A 24006-nucleotide genomic window follows, 5' to 3' on the forward strand; every position below is an offset into this window, starting at 1 on the left:
CGCCGCCCCGCCGGCAGCGCCGCCCCGCCGGCAGCGCCGCGCCCGCCCGGCTCCCGCAGCGCCGCCCCGCCCGCAGCGCCGCCCCGCCCGCAGCGCCGCCCCGCCGGCAGCGCCGCCCCGCCGGCAGCGCCGCCCCGCCGGCAGCGCCGCCCCGCCCGCCGCACCCGCGGCGCCCCGGGACCGGCCGGCGGCAGCGGCGGCCGCGACGGACGGAAGAGGAAGTGCCGGTGAAAGGCTCCGCGGGGGCGTGCGGAGCCCGAGCCCAGCGAGGCCCCTCCCCGGCAGCCGGCGGAGGACGATGGGGGCGGCCGGGCTGCTGCGGGCCGCGCTGTGGGCCCTGCTGCTCCCGCTGGTAAGGACGCGGGGCCGCGCCGGCCGGGCCCGAGCGGGGCCACTCGGGCCGGCCCTGGCGGACGGCGCTGCCTGTCCCTGCTCTTCGCTGCCGGCCCAGGGGCTCCCTCTGCCCGCTTTCTCCCCGGCCGTTCCGGGAGCTCGCCGGGCACGGCCCGTGCAGCTCCCGTCTCCCCCGGCCCGAGCCCCGGGGCCGGGCTGCCGTGCGGGCCGGGGGCTTTGGGCCTCCCGGGCGCGCCTCGAGCGGGGCCTCTCGCTTCCCCACACGGCCCGCCACCTCCGCCGTGGGAGTTGAGATAACAAATCTCACGGGTGCCTTCGTGGGTAAACATGGTGTTTACATTTGGATGCGGGAAAGGGGAAAGCTGCTAGTGTGTGTGTGTATCCTGACTTGTCTCGTTCACCTTCAGTTTTGGTTTCGGTGTGGCACACATTCGCAGCTTCTCCCTCTCCACAGGTGTACATTGCCGTGGAAATCTGGCAGGCCACCTTCTGCCAAGTGCGGTAGTGAAATGGGGAAGTCAGAAACCTCCATAATCTGCTCAGGCAGTATAAAGGGCATGTATGCATTAAATGCTGTTCCACGAAATTGTTTTGTTGTTGATTTTTTTTTTTAACTTAATTTTAACAGAATTTATCTAGTTTCGGTAAAGCAGGATGTAGAATACTTCTTTCCTATGTAGGAAGTCACCATTGGATATGCTTAGCAACAGGTGCACAGTACAGTCTCTTAGTACCTTTAATGCCTTTGGGGGTAGTAACTTGTCTCCGTGGCATTTCCTGAGTCCCGCGTAGCTGTCACGGGTGTGCTGGGGTTTTCTGAAGAGTGCTTTTGCCCTTTACTCCAGTGGTTTGCTGCTGCTGACAAGGGAAGAGGCTTCTGCTCTCTTAAAAGACTCCAGCCCCTGTGTCCTGCCTCCTTCTCTGCTGTACAGATGCAGTTGTAGCAGTGATGAGTGTTGGACCAGGTCATTCTGCCTCAGGAGCATTCTCTTGACATTAACAGCACGGGGAGTTGGGTTTGGGGAGGGATCACTGCCCGCTCTGAGCGTGGGCTCCTGTTCTGGGTCACAGTGCCTGGAGGGAGGGAGAAGGGCCGATGTGTGTGTGTCACACGGCCGCTGGCAGAACAACAAAATTATGGTTGTTCTGTTCATGGCTATTTTTTCCCCTGCCTTTTTATGTTTCTGTGGGTTTTATGTTGTCACTTGCTACATGCAGACTACCTTCTCACTAGTCTGTACCTTTGAATGTCTGTATGTCTTATCTATTTACTAATTGTGATGGATGTTGTAAACACAGGCGTGGTCTGCTCTTTCTGTCTATTGGTTCATCTGATTACCTATATTCTGTGTGGTGGAATTACTGGTATATTCCAAATCCCATCCGTCAGCCCAAGCTTATATTCCTGCAGTGGCAGGGACACCTTTGGAAAATTAGGGATTAAGACACAGAATAAGACTTCTTCTATATCAAAGATAAGGAATTATACAACAAAGATTTAAAGGTGAGGAGGGAAGGAAATATGATGAAAGAACTACCTGTCAGAAATAGGAAGGAATTTGTATGGAGGTCAGGGGCCGTTGGGAATTGTCTGAACCTGAAGGGAAAGGAGATGGTGATGCCCCTTAAGTAAGGACAGCTGTCATGCCTCTTCTCCATGGGAGTGCTTTTATGCCAGAGCAAATCAACCTAGAGAAGCAGGTTAATCTTTTCAAGAGATGTTTTTGTGATCACACATTTAGTCTTGTTCTTAAGTAACAAAATTGAAAATGTGCTCAGTGAGAAATGCGTGTACACTGAGAGTAGGATTTCTTCAGTGGCACAGCTGACTGCAAGGCCACCTACCCAAACCAGTAGCCCTGGTCTATTGTGAAAGGATACTGAAGCCATTAGAAAGTAACAGGACTTTAGCTAGATTCAAGAGGATTTCCCTGGGGATGTACCAAATGAGGCCTATCGGGTAGTGTTTCTTTTAATTTTTAACTTTGAAGTGCTGTCTCTGGAGCTCAGCAATGAATAGGTGTGTGTGCACGTCATACTCAGGTCCTGCTTCCCTCCACCTCATGAGGATGAAATGTGTGGCCTGATTAATCCCCAGAGAAGGGAAGCTTGCCAAACAAAACTTGCATATCATATAAGCAAGTAATCACTCCTTCTACGTAGATTTATGCTTGTGTAGCGTTAACACTTGATTTCCTGGAACCCAGAAAACACTTATTATTCTATTTGGTGAAACAGAAAGAGCTTTTAATGGATGTAAACCTCTGGAGTTTGGACCTGTTAGAAGTCTACTGCTTTTAATTCACTGTTAGCTTGTACTTCTAGGTGAATGCATTTAAGAGAGAAGCTTGATCATTCTTGTACTGATCACAAATCATGGACCAATTTATTTCAGCTGACAGCTGAAGAACTGTTCTGTATTAAACAGTTAATGTGCTCAGGCCCTTTGACACACTTCTCCCAGCAGATGTTCATGCGCTGGGGCCAATATAATGGATTCCTCTGAAGAAGGTTTTTTGCTATTCAAACCAGGCAGACATAAACGTCTGAAACAATATCGTCACATGCTTTTATTTTCTCTCCAGTTCTCTCTTGCTGCAGAATACAGATCTTCTAGATTGAGGAGAAATGCCTCTCTAGCACTGTTAATGCTTAGCAGTTAGATTGTGTATCTAACTGTTAGGGCTTCTCCTCCATACCCGTGCCTATCGCTAAGTTAATATATTAGTAGTTTTTTATATAAATCTGAATTTTGTAGCAGGATTTTAATTTTTTTTTTTTTTTTACTCTTATTATGCTTCTTGCTATTGAGGTCAATTTCAGGACAGTTAAAATAAGAACATCTTCCAGTTTTTTATGAGGATACTTTTTGGAGATACTTTTTTATTTCTTTTCATTGCTTTCTAGCCGTAGCTGCACCTAATCTTTAGCCTGTTCATTTATCCACTTAGATACCTGACCTTTATTTATGCTTGGGGAGAAGTATACATTCCAAACATTATCAGAAGGTTGAAAATTCAGCTGTATTTGTAAATAACAGGAATCATTATGTGAGTCACTCTAATCTTAAGAAACACAAGTATTTCCTTGACTACACAAATTCTTCTTAAGGTATACTAGTTGGTCTCTTCGTGTTTACAGTTATTTGACAAAAAATATTTGGGGAATTGTCACATGATACATATATGTGTGTGTGTGTATATGTATATATTACATATGCATATATGTAATACATATAATCCCCTACTTTTATTAGTAGGGAAAATTCTAGAGTCTGTGAGGAAGGAAGACTCTAGAACTTAATCTCTTTCCCATGTACTCTTCTAATTGCTTTCCATGTAAAATGCTACACTTTTTGGAAGGCACAAGATAGAGAATCTGAATTGCTTTGGTTTCTTGCTGGTATTCTGCTTGGTGACATGGACTGTACATGTCATAAATACACTGTATTTGCAAAGAGGATAAGCAGCATTATATAGTAATTAGATTCTTACTAGATTTCCAGCCTGCTCTCAAGCTCCCCATCTCTCATGGAATCAATTATTATGTAAAGTAATGAGTTTAGTAAATTCCTTTTCTCCTAACAGGTCTTTCTCTTCATCAGCTTTTTAGAAGAATGTTTGCATAACTGATATTCTGAACTTGGTGTAGCACAGAACTCTGTGATCTATTGCAGGTAGCTGCTGATGAGGGGATCCTGCATGCCTCTGGAAGTGGAGTGCCTCCAGTAACTAAGGATTACTGCATCATTTACAACTCTAATTGGGTATCTCTTCCAAAAACCTTGGACAATGCTGTAAGTAGCTTGTAGTTATACATTCTAAGAAAACTAGAATGCAGTATGAATTTGAGCCAATTATAACTGGTCTTCAAATTTTTGAGTTAAATATACGCTAAAGTCAATATTTAACATTTTGGTTCATGTTGTCCCCTTTGTCCCAAAACACCCCAAAAAAAATCTATAGTGAACATTTCTGTCCTTTAAAGAGCTGGCTTCTAGAGTTTACAAAGGGAATACTCATTCTGTACTTAGAACCAGCTTTGTATATGTGTTTATTTATTTATGTGTTAATGTATTAATTTTATCCTATTAATTTTTTTCCCTTTGAATATTATCCTTATGTCTAAGTTTTATATTTGAGAGTTAAAGTTCTGTTTATTTGTTAACAAAAATTGGTAAACTTCTGAACCTTTTTTATATTGACTCATCAGTTTGATGTACTGTTTGTCTTGAAAACAGGTGATTTTTCTGTGTAACCAGTTTCTTATATTTAAATTACAATACCAACTACTGTGAAATTGCACTTAGAAATAGCCAGATTTTTTCAGCTCTATGCTGCTCTAAATGTCCCTCACTATTGCAGGCTGCAGAAACTGCTGCTGTGACTTTATATTCCTGAATTATTCTTTTCTCTTCCTGGCAAATCTCCAGTTAAAGTGCATAGTAATGTAGTCATCTGGATTAATTTGTTTGTAATATCAAATTTCCTATTTTAATCACATTCCTTTTCTTGCTCTTTCTCTACAGACTTTCAGGGCTCTGGAAAACCTGACTTCTACAGTCCTCTGCAGTTCAGCTGAAGTTCCTTCTGGCTTAATGAAAGACAAAGCAGTTGTAGTAATGAGAGGAAACTGCACTTTCTTGGAGAAAGCAAGAATTGCACAAAGTTTGGGTGCTAAAATGCTTTTGATTGCCAGTAAATCTAGGCTGGTGAGTTACAACAAACAGTTTCCTTCTGCACTGAAATAGTGTCTTGTCTCTTTGATGCCATGCAGTGCTGTGCAGGGTAAGCTGAGAGAAGCCCCCAGAGCAGAGCACCCTGAGCACATGTGGGATTACAGCACAAGTCTTTACCCTCCTCACAGAGCTGTGCTGCTGGGGCTGTGCAATGCTGGCCTGCATCAGCTCAGAGGAGCTACAGAGCTGAATTTTTACATGTTCCTGTATCTTCAAACACGTTTCTGAATGCAAATACTTGTCTTTATAATTCCCTAATTTTAGTGCATTCTGACCTCCATGTAAACTTAGGTGATACTATTTTAGACCTGTGTGATAAAAATAAGCTAGGGAATGTAATCCAAAACTGGAAATAATGAGATCTCACAAGACCTTTATTTGCTTTTTTGTTCTCCATTGCAGATGCAAACTGTATGTACAAATATGTACAGTTTATGGATTTGTGTGATTATCACAAAAAGTTCATCTTGTTTTAGAAGTGTAGAAGTTAAAAATAATTTTGATTATTCCTTGTAATACTATAAAAACACAAGAGCTGTATGAATCCAGATGTGTTGGAAGTATCATCTGGTTTGATTTAAGTACGTATATCTTTATTAATCCTGAGCAAAGGGTGATGAATGAGCTTTTTTTTTATCTTTCTACAAATACACTGAAATTGAAAGGATAATCTATTTTTAGGGATCTAACCTACTTTGTAAATGGGCTCAACATGCTTACCACTTTCACTTTCTCTTTTAGTCTGCTATTTCAGACAACAAGACAGATTTTGAAGATGTGACTCTTCCAATTGCTCTTATAAGATATAATGACATAGTAGATATGCAGCTGGTAAGTAACAGAAGTTCAGCATGTTATGGTTGTATAAACTTAGGTATTTGAAAAAACAGGTTAATTTCATATCAGGTCTGAATGTCTGCCTGATTTGAATGTGCTTAGATCCTGCTTTCATTCCTAAGAGAGGATGGACATTTAGTTGTGAAAGTACTGGTCTTCCCAATCAGCTGAACAAGGTTGATTGATTGATTAGAGCACTGAGAATGGGAAACACAGTACCTGACTGGAGATGGGGAACCTTAAAAGTTTCCTGCTGAACAAGATAAGCTGTCTTCCAGTAGACTTGGATACAGCTGCAGGTGCCCGATACACGTGAAGAGCTGTAGCCTGAGAGGGCTGTTCTTTAGTGCAGAAGCTACAACAGCTGAGCTTGTAGCTGCTGGCACTAGAGCTTTCAGGCAAGCAGCACCAGAGCAGGCTGGGTCTTGAGGAAAGACTCAGTTTTTTGCCTTTACCAGATGATGAGCTCCCTCTGTACTGTGTGACAGCATCAGCTAAAGAGTGGTTAGGCAGTGTAGTCTGAGTTTCTGCTGGTGAGATGCCAAATGCATGTTATTAAAATGCAGCAGTTGTGCTATCTCCTACAATTCATAGGCAGGGGAGTTTGTTTTGGGAGTATTTGGAGTTTATTTTCCTTGACATGTAATGCTAGGATAACAAAGTATTGCACAGGGTTTTAAGGAAAACAGTATCTTTTCTTCAGTGTGGCCTTTTCTGTTGTTTTTATATTGTTTTGGTTTTTTTATTTAGTGTTGAATAGGTTTGCTAAGCAGCAGCTGTGTTGCACATGCTTTTCTGGGGCTAGCAGAGGCTAGCACTGTGTAGTTTTAGCTCTTGAGTTAAATTTGCAAGCTCACTTCCACCATTTCTGCTCTTAATCTTCAGAGCTGCCATGGGAGGTTGTGTTAGGTAAGTATGCAAACTGAAACTGCATGAATTGGTAGGACTTTGGTTGTTTACTGTCGTCATTACAGATAGGCACTTGCTGAACACTGACATGACAAGGTTTGTGCTGTCTTCAGACTGCCACAGCCTTCATAAGTGCTCTAGTTGGGTTCAGGTTGTCTTCTGTCTTCAGATTTGTTTCTTCAGTCAGATAAGTATTGTTTGCTCGCTTGAGTGATTTTAGGATGCCCTACTAACATGAACAGGAACTAGGGCAAGTTAGGTCTGGATCTTCTCTGCACTTCTTTATTGCCCAGTTATGCTTGGAGTGGTGTGATATGGAATAATTTCTGTAAAGTTGGAGTAACTCACCAAAGCACCTCTGCTGTAGGTTGGTGTGCCAGGTGATGTCTCATACTGCTGCTGAATCAAATAATTCATTTTTGTCTTGTAATGAGACTGCCTTCATAAAAGTAGTGAGGAACACAGCCTAGACTATAAGTGATCTTTCATGCTTCTGCTCTAGTTTTCTGCTAAAGCTTTCTGTCATGTCACTAGCAGCTGTTATGTGGAATTATATGCACTGTTTGGAATCCAGCAGCCGTTGTACACTTCCAACTACAGTTGCATTTCTTGTTTAACACTCTTTAAAGCTTCCAGCTTCCTCCTTTTATTTAGAAGAGAGAGACAGCACCAGTCTGAGGGCAAGTAATTTGTATAAGCATTCTTTTTACTTGACAAGTAAATAATCTCTGCTAGCCTTCACCATTAGAGCCAGGTCTGTTAAGTTCTGATAGCAATAGCAGAGTGTAACAAACCTTTTAGTCAGTGGACAGCTTTCTTGCAGATGTGTTACCTGATGCAGTCTGTTTCATTCTAGTGCTCTGTGTGGTGGAAGTTGAGACTTAGGAAGTTTTTAGTGAATAGAGGAATGATAGGAGCAAAAGGAAACAATTGCTCTGTATTCTAATGTGAATTATACTTTGTAAGATTTATGAAACTTAAAGGAAAGACTGATTAAGATATATTGGAACCAAATACTAAAAATGTATAAGCTTCTTAGGGTTTTTGGCTTTTTTTTTGGGTCTTGGTGGTGTATGTTTGGGTTTGTTTGGTTTTTTTCACATAGAGGATGCTGTCATTTGAATAGGGTTTTTTTTTTTTGCCCTTTAATGTTATGTTGCACTTTACATAACTGCAGTGTTTCACTAGAATTTAATTTTATTCCTTGTTTTCTGAACTTCCATAACTTCAGGCAAAAAGAATGACTGTGACTTCTTTAGCCTGCAGAAAGGTTATTATCTGTAATTAGAAAATTTTCTTCATCTGTGGCCACTGTGTTCCACTCTACCACTGGGTTTCCCATTCAGTTTTTCTAGTGCCAGTTTGATCTTTCTGAAGCCAAACCTGTCTGGCATGTTCTTCTCTCTCTTGCTTTTATCTCACATGCAGACTGTAAACAAATTTGGGGTTTTTTTCTGCATCTCTGAAGTCTGTTCTCACTGCACAATTATTTTAGATGTCTGGAGTTACTTTAACTGCAACAGCAAACTTGTCTTCCCTACTACTTTCCATTTCCTGTCAAATTTTCATCCTTTCTTTGTTTTTTAAATCTCACCTTCAGTCAAATGGCAAGCACCTTGGTTTTGCTTTCAAGATTTTTATACAGTTCAGTACCACTTACAACTCCGTGTTCTCTCCCTTTTTCTTTGCGTACTTCAGCTGATTGGCTTTTTTCCTTAGGTCTTACATTTTTTAAATAGTGTGAAATTGCTTTCTTTTAATTTGAATTCATCTCAACACATGTTTGTGTTAAGCTATTGGTAAATAACTTTCTGCCACATTGAGCTGTCCCTGTGTTCTGTCTGAAGCCTCATGTCAGTCTCTGAGCTGAGTTCTGTGGGTTTGAGAGCTAGAGGGAGATCTTCTGATACCTCAGTGGACCTGTGATTGAGTTAGATGTGCTTTCCTGCAGAGCAGATGGCTTGGTGTATTTTGGGGAGGCATTTGGGCTAGAGGCACAACTTCTCAGAGGTGTGGAAAGAATGCAGAGAGGTACCATTTTCTCTTGTGGTATCTCTGTATTTACACAGGAGTAGTAATAGATTTGTTTCCAAACCTGACCATCCTGAAAGGTAGCATAGGAAGCACTACTTGGTAAACATCTGACATGTCTTGTGCAGTGAGTTGAAAACTTCCTCTCAGTATTGTGTAGATTAAGAGTAGGAAATCATGATGCACGCATGTCTTTTTGGAAAATAAGCAATATAATTTCTTTGTTCTCCTTATGAACCAACTTGTATGTTACATTTCAGGTGCTTGGAAAAGAAGTCAATGTGACTTTGTATTCACCACCTTTGCCAGAGTTTGACTACAGTATGGTTGTCATCTTCCTAATTGCTGTGTTTACAGTGGCACTGGGAGGCTACTGGAGTGGAGTAGCAGAACTGTAAGTTGGTTAAATGGAATTGCTTAAATTACGTGGACTGCAAAGCTTGTGAAAACTGTCACTATGATCAGTGAGAAATTATTTTCTTTTAGGTTGGTAGTTAAAAAGTTAGAAGACCTAAGTGCAATTAGCTGCTTTGTCATGAAATGTTTGAGCACTGTAACGTCTGAAAAATCACCAGAGGTCTTTAAGGCACCTCAAGCTTAGATTGTAAAAGTTCCTGAGGGATAATGAAGCTCTTGGGAGGAGGCATGAGTTAACATTTTGACAAATTACCAAACACTCTATAACTAGCATTATGATTTTCCAATACCCACAATAGAAATTAGGTATTTTAGTTACACCTTTCAAGCACAGTGATTCAGGAGGTAAATACATCTTGTATGTGGTGTCTGCATTGATAGGGAGCTGTACAGCTGCTCCATCCCAGCTGGCTGTGCAGCACTCCTGTCACTAGCAGCAATGGGAAGCACAGTTTGCTTGTCTGGCTGGCTCCAGATAAAGTCCAGCCTGGCTTATCTGCTTCAGCTTTTTGTTTTAACTGGTGGAGAACAGAGCTGGGGCAGCAGCAGCTCTCAGACTGGGCAAGGACAAGGAGGAAGCAGCTGTCCCTGTGGAGGGAAGAGGGAGTGGCAGTGCACAAAGCAGCAAAGGCAGGGGAAACAAGGGGTACTGGGGGTTTGTGCACTGTCCTTGAGGGGTGTGCAGCTTTAAGCAGTGCACAGAATTGTCTGTGGTTAAACTGAACAAATAGATCAATTTCTGGGGTTAAACTGCCTGTAGCTGGCCTTTGAGAGCATGGCATTATTCTGCAGTATTTCTTGGGTGGCTGTGTATGCTAAATGGGCTAAATGTGTGTTGCTACCTTCAGGGTCTCGGTGGTGTTCTGGCGCTTTGCTCCCCAGCACAACAAGGAGAGGACTGTATGTGATAACAACAGCTTCCTTTTTCCCACAGTTATACAAATCAGCTATTTTAAGGAGATTAAAGAAGTAGAAGGAGGGGAAGTGTGTGTTTCTTTTTTTAAAGGTTGGATCTGATAATACTTCTTTTTCACCTTGCAATGCTGCAGGGTGTGGCTGTGCTGAATGCTAAAATAACAAAATGTGGTGCTGTCTCCCATATTAAAAATACCTAGATGTAATTTATTAAACTAGTTAAAGTGCTCTTTAATAAATCTAGGGTGAGCTTATTTTTATAAAAAAGCTGCTTATTAAAAGCATGTCTTCTGAGAAGGTGATTCATCTAACAAGGTGCCTTGCTTCTGTGGGTTACTCTCTTTTGAAGGTTGCTGTTTCAGTGCTGAATTCAGCATTTGGTAGGTAGGTCCTGGAATTCCTCAGGAACAAGCTATCTGATGGGCATTTTGCACTAGGTCTGTACTAAAGAGTAGAAGGGCTCTCTGCTCAAAGAACAAACACAGCAATTTAAGTCTCCTTATTTTGCATGGTGAGGTGTAAATATGGAGTATGTATGCACAGAAATCTTACCCCCAGTGAAAATTCCCAATCATACCTCTTCTCTTTCATTTACTCTGTAATTATGAGGTGTAAGAGTAAAAGAACTAAGACTTAGCTAGTTTCATTCTGCTAACGTGAATAGGTTTTGCAGACACTTAATGTCTGGATGAGGTTTTAAGAGTGTGCAATACCTATGGCTTTGATTTATTGTAGACATATTTATCAGATTCTCCACATTAGCCCAATAAGTTTTCTAATCAGAGGTGATGCACTAACAGAGTTCAGTGTGTGCATCCTGAAAAGCAGTTTAAGAGTGTAGTACTACTTTTTTTCACATGGGTCAGGGTTTTGGTTGGGGATGCTCCCTTAAAGTTGGCAATTACCACATCATCGGAAAGGAGCACAGTTAAGAATCTTTTCTTTGTGATCTGTGCTAAGTTGGAAGTGCTTATCTTCATTTAAAAATTGAGAGAAATTAGAACAATAGCCATACAATTTTCTGTGGGTTTAAGTCTAATAATAGTATGAGGGACTAAACTGAAACCTTGTCAATCTAAATGTTCTATAATATCAATTTTGGCCACAGTAAAACATTTTTTATCTGTCATCTGAGGTGTTTGTTGTTTTCTTAAAACAGTGAGAATCTGAAAGCAGTAGCAAGTCCTGGGGAGAGAGAAACCCGATGGAAAAAGGAAGAAAATGTGACTTTCACCCCTGTAACAGTTATCTTGTTTGTTGTCATCTGTTGTGTCATGCTGGTCTTACTTTATTTCTTCTACAAATGGTTAGGTAAGAAACAATGAATGATCTCATTTGAGTTTCTTTTCTACATGATATTATGAAGCTAGATTTCTAAACTAAAATGAATGTAACATTTTAAATTAATCTGTCTGTGTGTGAGTTGAGGGTTGAAAGTGTGTAGTTGCTACTTAAAGGAGAGGTTTCTTCATCTGTCTTACAAAGACTGCCTTGACAGTGCTTGTTCTGAATGAAGTCATGTGGAAGAGAGGTGACAAATGATGAGCAAAAAACCCCCATTATTTATGTCAATGTTTTTGAGAGGATGGCAGTGACAACCTAGTAGTGTTTAGAGTTTGCTTGATGGGAGCATTTTTTGTTACTTGGGGTTTGGTGTTTGGTTTTAGTATTTTGGTGAGGATCTGGCTAGAAAGCAATTCTGATACCTCTGAGTCAAGATTTTGCTTGATGAGGACTTTGTCATGGCAGAGACACTCAGAATTCAGTATTTTCTCTACTCAGCTGACTGGGGTCTCCAATGAGTGTTGAGCACTGCTCTATCTGTTAACAGTTTATCATAGAACCCTCAAGGTTGAGAGAGACATTCAAGATCATCCAGTCCAACTGTCTACACAGTACTGTCACTGTGATCCTTAAACCACATCACCCAGTACCAGTCCAGACACCTCCTGAATACAAAATATCAAATATATGTTATTGTGTTTGTTTGCTGTTTTCTATTTTTTGGCACTGATTCCTGTCTTAATTGTTTTGATTTAGTTTATGTTATAATATCAGTCTTCTGCCTGGCATCTGCGATGAGTCTGTACAACTGTCTTGCAGCATTAATAGGACAAATCCCATTTGGGCAGTGCAGGTATTGTGCACATTTATTAAAAATTACAGGCTTCCTCTGGGTATTTTCTGGTTGCTACTCAAGGCAGCATGAAAATATGAGAACAGTTTGACAAATTGTTTCCTGTATGGTTTTAGTATGTGGGATAGTTACACAAGAAAATTACAAACTGCTTTAATAAACATGAAAGGTATCTGTAGCATAATCAACAGTTTAAATAGTTGTAGATTTGCTCCATTGCCTTTATTTGAAAGCCTTCTGTAATAAAGTTTGAAAGGCTCTGGTTGGCTGTCTGAGCTTGGTTTTACAAAATTCTGGTTGTCTGTCATATGTGCTTATTTTATTCATCAAGGAACTCTGTAAGGGGAGGATCCTGCACATTTGATCCTGTTTGGAGCAAGTACTGTGCTATAGGCAGCAGAGGAGTTGGGTTGAGAACACCTGGACAGCTTAAGGATGTGTGATAGCACAGGAATGTGTCTTGGCTGTTGCAGGTTTTCTTTTTTAAGTTAATTATTTTCTTTTAGGATTACATGTTCCAACAAAACCATTGAAGTGAGGCTTATTTTTCTTGCTATATTCTGCACAGCAGCAGCTGTTGTCTGGGCAGTATTTCGAAATGAAGATAGGTAAGTGGTGCATTCTGACTTAAGAGTAAGGTGAATAATTGGTGTTAATGAACTTCCCAGCATACAACTAATCCTGGAGCACAGCATCCTTTTAAACTCCAGTGCCAATTTCAAAAAAGTCATGAAAGTATTTTGAAGCTTAACAAGCATGGGAGTAATAGAGAACAAAGCAATGTAAATGAGCTGTGTGGCAATTTGGAGTTATAAAAAACTATGAAGATGAGGAAGAACTAGCTTGATTGCTAATGACTGCCACAGAAGAAAAGAGGTGCAGATAGCATAGGGAATAGCTCTGCTCAGCAGTAGCTGCAACATCCCTATGTTATCAACACTGTTTCCAGCACAAATCCAAAACATAGCCCAACCAGCTATTATGAAGAAAATGAACTCTATTGCAGCTATTACCAGCACAGTTATTTGTTTATGATCACAGGCTGGTATAAATTGACCATCTTGAAACTAGGACTTCTATGGCTTTGGTAGCAATAATACTGAAAAACTAATTTCTTGCTTTCTGAGAAATTTTCCTTGCTATTGCCAGAAAAATCTAGATTCTAGCAGCAGTTTGAACAACCTGTAAAACTGTTTTGGGGTTTTTTTTTTCAGGTGGGCTTGGATTTTGCAAGATATTTTGGGAGTTGCTTTCTGCCTAAACTTCATTAAAACACTGAAAATGCCCAACTTTAAGGTACTGTAAGTTGCTTACCTTAAGAAAATATTCTACTGCCATGAATCTGCAAGTTTACTGTCGGGAAGTAGGTTTTCAATATGTAAGAAATACATATTAAAAAAACATAATCTTTACCATTTTTAATAATTATTAAACCAAACTAATCCTGTTCTGAATGTTATGCCAGATTAAAACACATGGTACTGTAATGGTACCAGAATCTAGCTGTGTGATACTTGAAAACTCACAGTAATCTTTTCTTCTCTTTGTTTTTTTTTTTTTGCCAGTCCTGTGTAATACTTCTAGGACTCCTCCTTCTATATGACGTGTTTTTTGTCTTCATAACACCATTTATCACAAAGGTATGTCTGTGAATTTACTGTAAGAACAAAAATGTCTGGTCATTGGGAGAATATTTTTATTTAACAGGTCAGTGTTTGCAGTGTTCTCAGCATGGAAAAGCTGATTTCCATTTTTTCCCATGTAAGACAACAGTGGCCTAAATTTTTATGGCAATCACATGGTCGGAAGTAAACCATCCCCACGTAGTGTGAGGGATAGTGTGATCATGAGAAATTACTGCACTCCAGATTTTTCCTTCTTTTGCTTTAAATATTCATTTATTGGAATATGATCTAGTACTTTCTGCAGTGATCACTTGCAGTGTGGTATGAACACTGTGCAAGTGTTAACCTGCTTTTATTTTGAAGCATAAAGCTCATGGCAGAAAAAGCTGACATGTTTTTATCTAAAATTCCAGCTACTTCTAGTGGACTTGTTGTTTGGGTTTTTTTAACAATATTTTAGTCTAGACTACATGTTTTTATTGTCAAACAATACAGTATAATACTGTACAATACTGGAGCATTCCCTTTGATATTCAGGATTTTTCCAGCCCTGAGTTGTAAGTGGAGGTACAAACAGTTTTTGCAAATATTGTAAGAAGGTTTTGGTTCATTAAACCATTAACTTTTGAAAAATAACTTTAATTTCAGAATGGAGCAAGTATAATGGTTGAAGTTGCAGCTGGTCCCTTTGGAAACAGTGAAAAGGTATGAACAGTTGTTGTAATATGTCCAGCACTAAAGTACTGACTCTGTGTAGCTAATTCATAGTGTGCTTTTCAGCATAACTTTCTCACAAAATATAGCCAGCTTCTGCTATTTTCTTTTAAGTATTAAATGCCTGTTGACTTGGGTTTGATCCTAGAGTGATGGAAACTTGGTGGAAGTCCCTACTGAACGCTCAGCTCCCCATGAGAAAGTAAGGATTGTATTTCAGATACTGGATTTTTAAATTATTTCCTCTGAAAAGATTGTTCTTTTGGGGAAAACTTACTGTCCAAATTTCTCTTTAGGGCCTGGATATCATTGATCAGTATTCTATAGTTAGGTTAATAATCCAGATTTGTTATTCCTATTACATGGTTAAATATTGTTTTCACTTTTTTTTTGTGTGTGTGCGTATTATTTGTAAATCTGAAATTCCAGCTTACCAGTTGCCTTAAGCTTTATCTACTTTCTATGTTGGTTTCTGGTTTTTACTTCAGGTTCTACCTATTTTGAAGTCTGCATTAATGATAAATTAATTATATTTAAACTGTTTATTAATTCAAGCAACCAAAAAAATCCAGAACACCATAATGCTTTAGATGAGATTTATGTGGCTTTTGAAATAATGTTTTCCAGTTACCCGTGGTTATTAGAGTGCCTAGGCTGGAACACTCTGCATCGACACTCTGTGACTTGCCCTTTTCATTGCTGGGTTTTGGAGACATTATTGTCCCAGGTGAGCAAATGCTTTTGCTAACTGTACTTTATGAATAAATATTTTGGGTTTTATTCATAGCTGACTCACAGAGTTTATTCACAGGGTAATTACTAAATCAAATGCAGCAGTTTGCCTTGATCAGCCAGTGCAGAATACAACAAAAGCCAGAGTAGAAGAAAGCTCGCTGTTTTATAGAATACTTAAGTAGTGAAAGGTTTTTTATTTTCTATTGTACTGGATTGAGTAAATGCAAGTCCTGTAGGTAAATACAGTTGTCAGGATTAACTAAATGTCATTAAAATCTCACAGAAAACAAATATTCTGTGACTTTGTAGGATTTTTGTATCCTAGACTATGTAATCAGAGGTGAGGTAATGTAAAATGTTTTTCCAAGTTTTTCCATCTTTCTCAGAGGACTGAATTTGGCCATAATTGGAGTCCTGAGCAAATTACTTTAATGGAGAATGTGCAGGCAAAATTGCTGAATGTTAAGAGTGAGCATTAGAATCCTATTGAAGAAATTAAAAATAGGTTGTTACACTTCTGTGTTAGAAAGCTGAAAATAGCACAGTGTAATTAGGTTGCTTGAAAACCCCAAACCTCTAATTCCAAGCTTGCTTGGCTCATATTTCCATCATGGTTTTTTCTACATTTACTGTAAGATTTCTTAGTCTGGTTCTTGCCTTTACAGAAAAAAATATTGGAAGAAGATAAAATACTATAATGGGAAGTCTTACTATAAATGCTGATTTCATTTGGAAAATTTGGGAGAAAAAAAATCATGACTAAACATTTCATTAATTCTTTTCCTTCTAACTTTTTTTTTTTCCCCTTCCAGGGCTTCTGGTTGCCTATTGTCGAAGATTTGATGTTCAGACAAGATCATCTTCTATATACTACATTTCCTGCACAATAGGTAAACTGATATTTCAGCATGGTTGTTCTTCATGTAGCTTTTTTTAAATGGCAGATCTAGATGGGCTTTTTCAGGTAAGGTTCAATGTTGTCAAGAATCTCTGCAGAAACTCTTTCTAGTGTGCCTACTTGTACTTTAGGTGACTATTCTTTATGGCTTTTAAGTTGCTTTGAGAAGTCTTCCAAATATAGAGCAGCCTATTGTGTCTCTTCTTCAGTTATATCAACAAGGAAAATATTGCTTAAAAAGAAATTGTCTTACTAAATGACTGACCTAATCTAAAAATTCTCCTGTTCTTGATTGTGTATGTGTGAATGTGTTTTTATAGCTTATGCCGTTGGCATGGTGCTGACCTTCGTCGTTTTGGCACTAATGAAGATGGGGCAGCCTGCCCTTCTCTATCTTGTACCATGTACACTCATCACAAGCTCTCTCGTTGCCTGGAGGCGCAAAGAGATGAAGAAGTTTTGGAAAGGAAGCAGTTACCAGGTAGGCTGGAGGACTTGAGTATTCTGTTGTTAATTCCTTTGGGTATATGCTTCTCTGAGAACTTGGTGATAGAACACCTGCAACCCAGTTTCTGCAAGGTTTCCTGTGATCTTCTGGAACTAATAAGGAAAAGTAGTATTTACTCTTAGAAAAATTTGGTCTTAGTGGTTGACATGGCAGAAAAAAGCTCAAGGGAGATAAAATAGCTGGTTCAGTACTCGGGGAGGAAAAGTAATTTGTTCTATCTGCTTTGAAATGTTTTCTTGGATTTTAACATCCCCCATCTATCATCTTGATGTGGTATAACATGAGTCATTGAACTAAGCATGCAGAATCCAAACTGCACTAGTTCTGTATTAGAGACAGTTCCAAAAAATTTGTGATCAACTAGAGCTTTAGAAGCTTTCCATGCATCACTGATGGCCTACATCATCAGGATTGTATGGAGTGTTCAGGAGCAAAATAGCTGGGTTTTGTAACTGTTTTCTATCACAGCACACACTGTGGGCACACTGCCTTGAATAGTCTGTATTTCCCCCTTGGTTATGTCTAGCACTACCCAGGAATTGCAGTTCTTAAAATCTCACCTGTTGACACGTGCACATTTTCCTTGATGTGACTTGCTGTAGTAACTGGGTGTGCCAGTAACCCCTGTGAGCTGGCATTTATCATCAGACAGAGCAGTCTCAAGATTACTCTGTGTTTTGCTTGAGACCTAAGTTCAGTATTGTTTGAATTGACCATCACCTATACCTAGGGCATGTTGAGCTTGGATAGTCTGTTCTGGGAAAAGGTGGGACGTTCATGGGGGATAGAAGCAGCTCCTGCTTTTTCAGGATTGGAAAGTTCAAGTGGGTCAGTGAAGTCAAGAGTAATTCTTGTAAAACTACAGGCACCAGCTCCTATAGTATTACCAGCAAAATGCTACCTTTTGTTGATCTAATACACTATACCTGCTTCAGCTGGAGGTTGGCTTAGGTGTGAAATTACTCAGATTTTCAGCTTTAACTAAATACCCTGTCTTTTTGTTTACAAAATCAACTCCTCCTTTCATAGGTCCACTGGATAGAAATGTTCTTCTGTAGGTCAGAATGAATTTGGTTTACAGTGCATTTATATATAAATTAGTGACTGCGTGCTCTTCTAAAATAAACAAAATCGCATTTATAAAGCCCAATAACTCTGGGTTTGTTGTGGGGAAAACACTTCACAATTTATTTTCCTCGCTTGAGTTCTGAGTAAGATTGGCCTAAGTAAATTTGGCAGGTCTCCTTAGTGACAAAAATTTCTTGTACTTCTTGTAGCAAAACTCATACTTGAAAGAATTATGTTGCCATAGTAGTTATTCCGTGTCCTTTCAACTGGTTTCTTGAAGGATTAAAACTACTCTGAACTTCAGTTTGTTTTGAGTTAGATGACTTCATTTCTAGCACAATTTAAAATGTTGATTTCAACCCCCCCGCTCTGCCATCCCTGAGTTAGACTTCTGTGTAACTGAGCTCTGTGTAACTCAGCTGCAGTTGAACTCTGTATAACTTTACTAATTTATATTTTTCTATAACTTTCTGAAGAATATTTTTATATTAATTTTTTGTTCCCAGAGACTGTTATTCAAGTAGCACTCTTGAAAAGCTGCAGGGTTGATCTTTCTCATATGTTGTCCTTCTTATCTAAAACTGTATTTTGAACTGTACTTATTGAACTTACAAACAAGCAAAAAAATCCAAGCAAACAAAACCCCAAACAGCCCAAACCCACACAGCTCTAGGGTTGAAATCTCTAGCTTTCTGTGCTCACTTTGAGGAGGAAAGATATGGAAAGGTGTCAGAAGACAATTTTTTTGCTACATCAGTGGTTGAGGCTTGGGCAGAACTGCTCTGTTGGCAGGGGTGGCCAGACTTGTGCAGAGGTTTGCTTTGCCATCATGGGAACAGAAAAACCTGGCAGAGTGTCATAAGAAGAGGGGTAGACGAGCATGTACAGTGCATCAGGTGACTGAACTTCATAATAATAGTCCATTAGTTACCTTTTTGGAGTTTGGTGTTTTTCTAATTTTTTTTGTTGGTTTTGTTCTATATGTTTTTAATAATGGAATGAATTTTATTTAGGTATCGGACTCCTCCAGGACGCCTTTGCTACAAGGTGTGATTATGGCCTTCTTTTAATGCAACTTTTTTAATCGTCTTACAGTTTCTGTTTTCTTCTTTTTCCCCTTCTGCTTTGTCTTTTCAGTCTTTTTTGCATCTACCTCTTAATTTTGTATAAATTACTTGGTAAAAGAGGGTAGAACTGAAGACAAGATACAAATATGTATTCACACTTAGGTCTTCTGGGGTTTTTATTTTTTTAAAGGAGTGCAGGCAAACATAATATAAAGTAGCAATAAAGGTGTGATTCCTAAGCCTGGAGGCAGGCTTTGTATGCTTCTCTACTCTCTAGCTTCCCAAACCATAGGACTGTCTTCAAATATTTGCCGTTGGTGTTAGTTCCTCTTCTGTTACCTATATTGCACTCCTTCACCTGGTTTTTCTGTGTCACTGCGTAGATGTGAAAAACTGCTTAGTGCTAAACAACAATTTTGTTGTCTCCTGTTACAATGCTGAGCATTAGAAATTTACCTTTAGTGATCATGTCTGCAGCCTTGTGTCATCTCCTGCTCCACAGTGTCCTTGATGCTGTCCTGTCTGCGCTGCCTGCGCGGGGCTGGGAGCCGGGGCTGGGGCTGCCCTCGTGGCCTCCCTGCCGCAGCACGTCTGGGCTGCAGCGAGCTTTGACCTTTCTACCACTGATGGCTTTTATTTTTGCTATCCACACAGCTTGAGAGAGCAGTGCAAGCTTTCAAATTTCAGCTTCTCGTGGAATGTAAGCATTTAAATATAATCTTGAATTATAGTTGCTGGAGTTATACATCTATTTATAATGCATAGGGTGTCTGCTCTGAAGACAGTTTGAGATGGCGAATTCTGCCTGTGTCTTAAATTCTCAAATAAAAAGGACTTTTCTCATTAGCTTCTTTCTTCTAAGAAAGAGTACTTTAACAATTTAAATGTCATTAAAAAACCTTAATAAGAAATTAGATATAAACCAAAGATGATATTAGGAAGTGGGAGGGGTTGAGTACAAATTAAAAGCAGATGGCCAGACTATTTTTATAACTTCGAATTCTTCTGTCCTGCTGTGCACACTCGAGTTCTTGAATTGGTCAGTTAAAACCACTTTTTTAGTTTCTACTTTATACGTATGACAAATACTTGACTCCCCAAGATAGCTCCGAGGTCCCATAATTCATAGCTGAGGTAATTTCTGTTTCTGCATAATGAGGCAGTCTTAAATTCTAGTTATGCTCTGTGTGGCTCTTTTATGGTGCAGTCTTGAGCTGTAAAGAGTTGCTGCACAGAAAACATTTTAACTATTCACTGAAGTGCAGAGATTTATTGGAAGAATAGTGCACTTACTTTCCTGCCACCTAACTGGCAGTATTGCTGCTGTGAAGTGTAAAATAGAGGTTTATCTAGCTTTCTGGATTGCTTATACTCCTCATGGATGCCTTCATGATAAATTAATTTAATACTTATTTTCCATTTATTGATTTAATTTTAAAATACTGTTTTTTGTATCAGTGCAATCTATGAAATAATTTTAGCAAAATCATGAAAAATCTAGTGGCCTAATGCAACTTTGAAGTCTTCTACATGGAGTAGTCTTGAAACTTGTTGGAGTTTGTCAGTTTGAAATGTTTAGCACTTCTTATCTGTCTTTGAACTAATGAATCAACAGATTTGTCACTGGCATATTATACAGCATGCACCTGCTATTTAGTAAGTTTTATAATCACATTTTTAGATAGTTGCAAATTCATCAAAACTGGGAGTTGTTAAGAATTTCATGAATGCAACATTATTGCCATGAATCTTGCAAGCAACTTTACGCATAGGTACTGAGTGCGCTCTTACAGAGAGGGACATTTGTACTGCCATTTCTAGTTTGGCTCTGGTGGAAGTGGTTTTTTGGGGGTTGAGTTTGCTGGTTTAGTTTTTAATAGTTCACCATGTTCGTAGATAGGTTAAACAAAAATCATTTTTGTTACAAAGCTGTCTTAACACCTCCCCTTTAAAAACTGTCAGAAATTCAGATGTGAGAGCAAAGCTTCTGAGTCTCTTCCACTTCGGAAATGTTTGTGAGCTTTCCACAGTGTACAGATTGCTTTGCCTCATTCTTAGCTTAAAACAACAGCTTTGTCAGGATTGTAGCAGGTGCCTTCATCTTGCAGCTGGTCATTTAAAGATTCCTGCAGCTTCTGTGGAGGCTTTGAGGGAGGGGTTGTCCTGAGAGAATCCACAGTGGAGATACATGTATGGACAAAGCTGCTCAAATGCCATCTTGTTCTTTTAGAGGGGCACCTCGTGTCTACAACTTGAAGTTGTGTGGACGGAAGATTAAAAATGGGGTGGGGTGATTCTTTTAGGTTTGAAGCATTTATATAAACGCCCTCCCCCCAACACCCTTAGAGTTTTACAAGGCATTTGGTTTTAAAGTTAACTTCAAAATCTGATTATTAAGTGGAGACTTAAAAATTTAAATACAGGTGCAATCTCCGGCATTTGTACAAAAGAAAGAACATTTTTCGCTGCTTAATGCTGTGGGATTACAAGAAGAATCTTTGACTTTGGAATACTGAATTATTGCAAGTAGTTTTAACTCTGATTTCTAGAAGTGTTTTGTCAATTGCATAGGAAAAGACTGTACAAAAATGCTTAGCAAAATTAATTTCTCTAGGCTGAAGGAAGATACATGGCATGACCTGATGTAATATGGTACTGTGGGGGGAGGTTGTTCTTGTTTTATCCTGGAAATGAATACTTTAATTCTCATTCAAAGGGATGGTTTGAGTTCTATAATTGTAGGGAGTCTTTTGCTTTGGGTGACTTTTGATGTGGATTTTTGGTCACAGTGTAGAGGAAAATTCTGGATATACTGAAATAAACACAAGATTGTCATTAGCACAAGAACTGGGTATTCACTGCTGGACTGAGTGTGTGTTGCTGCTCTAATTCAGTCCTTTGGCAAGACTGGTACCTGCCTTAGTTCTTACTGTCATGATTCTGGAACATGAAGGGAGGGTTGTGGAAGACCTTTTCTAGTATTAGATTGATATTGGCCACTGGGCTCTCCTAAACCTTACCCAAATCCCACTGACTTGTTTTTTGGAACTGTCATCTTGGTTTACTGCACAGTGTGCTGGTGTGGCTGGACTGTGAAACATCTTGTTTAAGCCAAAGTGCTTTTCATAAGGCATGTTCGTGTACTCTCAGTGAAACAATTTCGGTGGCATAAAAGAAGGAATGGCACAGACCTGGGTCATAACTAGAGAAGAAGAGAAGAGTTAATGGAACAAGTCTTTTTACCCTGTACATAGAATTATACCACATTAAAGTGTGTACACAGCAGTCTCAGAGCCTGGATTTGTCCTGGCAAGGATTCTGAGCACATGTTAGTAAGACAAGAAAACAATTGTGTGGAAATCAGTCCAGCTTTGATCAGAATCCACACAATGAGCATGGATATACCACTATGGAAGAAAGTAAGTAGGGTTTCCTACCCTTTGATGCTTAAAACATTATCTCTTGTCCTAATAATCCTGCCACTCCAGGCATATGAGCTCCTTGGCACAGTTTGTTTTTTCAGCATTAGTTGTACTAGTTCTGTGTCTTCTGTCTCTGGCTGTCAGCTACCCAGACTGTCCAGTTCTTGGCCTCTTGTTAATTATGTCAGTTCTGAAGCCCTCAGACTGATAGTCAGTTTGTCACACTAACAAACACCTGTATTTCCTCTAATTCATTCAATGCCTTGTCCCTGGGGAAAAACCCGAACCTTCATTGCCTCCAGCAATACAACAGTGATAGGGAAACAGGCTGCTTTTTAGTCAGGACAACTACAAATTTGTTTTGAGTTATTCAGGCAATCTAATCAGTTACATCAATGGCGAGTCAGTCTATATAATTACCTGGTTTGGATTCTCTCCTGATGCGGGACTTTACATTTCCTTTATCCTTTCTGAAATAAAAGGAAAATTTACAAAGAAATGTGACCACTGTAGTTAGCTTTGACTAACTGTAATGTAGGTAGTGTTTACAGCCATGAAAAGAGAGAGTGTTTTCTGTTCAAGCTATTGCTTGAATTAAATTCTGTAGATGTCAGGTAAGATACTAGAGTCTACTTCCAGTTTTGCAAGCCATATCTTTGAAAAATTTGCTTAACCCCAATTGTGTTCTTGTTATCTGTATTTAATAATTGAGATACTTCTGACTCACAGGTTTATTTTCTTGTAGAGGACTCGGGTCCTTGGTTGGAGAATCGTTTTTGTAGTGGAAAGCATTAGCTAATACAACTTTGATTATTTGGCTTAAATACTTTTCTGATCTATAGAGGACCTCCTAAATGTATGCTGCTAAAATGCACTCTAACACATGTTATAATTATATTTCTCTTAGCTAACAAATACTTTAGATCAATGGGATAAAGCAGTATTTCTTTATGAAGAGACATTTCTCTTTTTTTTTCCTTTTTTAGATGATGGAACACCTGGATTACACAGGAAATGAAGAAAGCACAGCATCAGCCACTGAACAGTCTGGAGGACAATAATATGTAGAATCCTGATTTAAAATAGCATTTGAATTTTTGACAGCTGAATTACAGTAAATTTGGTGAAATTTTACAATAGAGTGTTTCCCACTCTGTGTAAAAGGGTTTTTTTATCCCTGCACCTATATTTTTATGGAAAATACTGTTAATAACATAAAAGTAATCAAAAAAGAGTTGCATTTTTACAGCCAAACCATAGCTAGTAAAACTGTGCCTTATTTCAATTCAAATAAAAGAATATTTTCTATGCAATTTTCCAACTGTGTTTCTATACAGTATATTTTTATAAAAGTTGCTTGCCCATGTCATCTTCAGTGAAATGTTCCTTTAAAGTTTTGATTAAGACTAGTTAGGTTGCTTTGAAAAAGGATTAAGTACCCTTCATAGGATTTCTTACCAGATTTTGAATGCAAAGTTGGATAGTAATGTAACTATAGCGACAGAAAAATGAAACTATGGTTCCATTGCTACAAGTAATTCAATAAACAGTGTGTATGTTGATGTACATTGTGAACCATAAAATAAATAACAGGGCAAATTGAGTGTGGGATTGTGAACTCTTCCTCCCCA

At 39.3% G+C, this 24006-nt stretch overlaps 1 protein-coding gene across 6 annotated transcripts; it reads left to right on the forward strand.

Moving 5' to 3' along the window:
* The first annotated feature begins 176 nt into the window (after positions 1-176).
* SPPL2A (signal peptide peptidase like 2A) lies at positions 177-23688 on the forward strand. Of its 6 annotated transcripts, none has more exons than XM_021537526.3 (17): positions 177-352; positions 4031-4150; positions 4883-5065; positions 5834-5923; positions 9130-9263; positions 11361-11512; positions 12242-12338; positions 12845-12946; positions 13553-13634; positions 13904-13978; positions 14612-14668; positions 14826-14879; positions 15305-15404; positions 16225-16302; positions 16631-16791; positions 18900-18933; positions 23362-23688. In XM_021537526.3, exons 1-17 carry the CDS (start codon positions 299-301, stop codon positions 23391-23393), a joined length of 1605 nt encoding a protein of 534 aa, XP_021393201.1. In that variant the 5' UTR covers positions 177-298; the 3' UTR covers positions 23394-23688. The 6 variants fall into 6 exon arrangements, with proteins under 6 accessions (XP_021393201.1, XP_085444918.1, XP_021393200.1 ...); XM_085588792.1 differs by lacking the exon at positions 23362-23688 and adding an exon at positions 19608-19648; XM_021537525.3 differs by lacking the exon at positions 18900-18933.
* The last annotated feature ends 318 nt before the right edge of the window (positions 23689-24006 follow it).

This window comes from Lonchura striata, chromosome 10 (genome assembly GCF_050655825.1).
Source record: "Lonchura striata isolate lonStrDom1 chromosome 10, ASM5065582v1, whole genome shotgun sequence".
Lineage (NCBI taxonomy): Eukaryota > Metazoa > Chordata > Aves > Passeriformes > Estrildidae > Lonchura > Lonchura striata.

Excerpts from the sequence above, each read along its gene's own strand:
- SPPL2A (XM_021537525.3), top strand. The coding sequence starts at position 299 with ATGGGGGCGGCCGGGCTGCTGCGGGCCGCGCTGTGGGCCCTGCTGCTC. Across the intron at positions 4,151-4,882 it reads CAAAAACCTTGGACAATGCT|ACTTTCAGGGCTCTGGAAAA; the intron begins GTAAGTAGCTTG and ends CTTTCTCTACAG. Across the intron at positions 9,264-11,360 it reads TGGAGTGGAGTAGCAGAACT|TGAGAATCTGAAAGCAGTAG; the intron begins GTAAGTTGGTTA and ends TTCTTAAAACAG.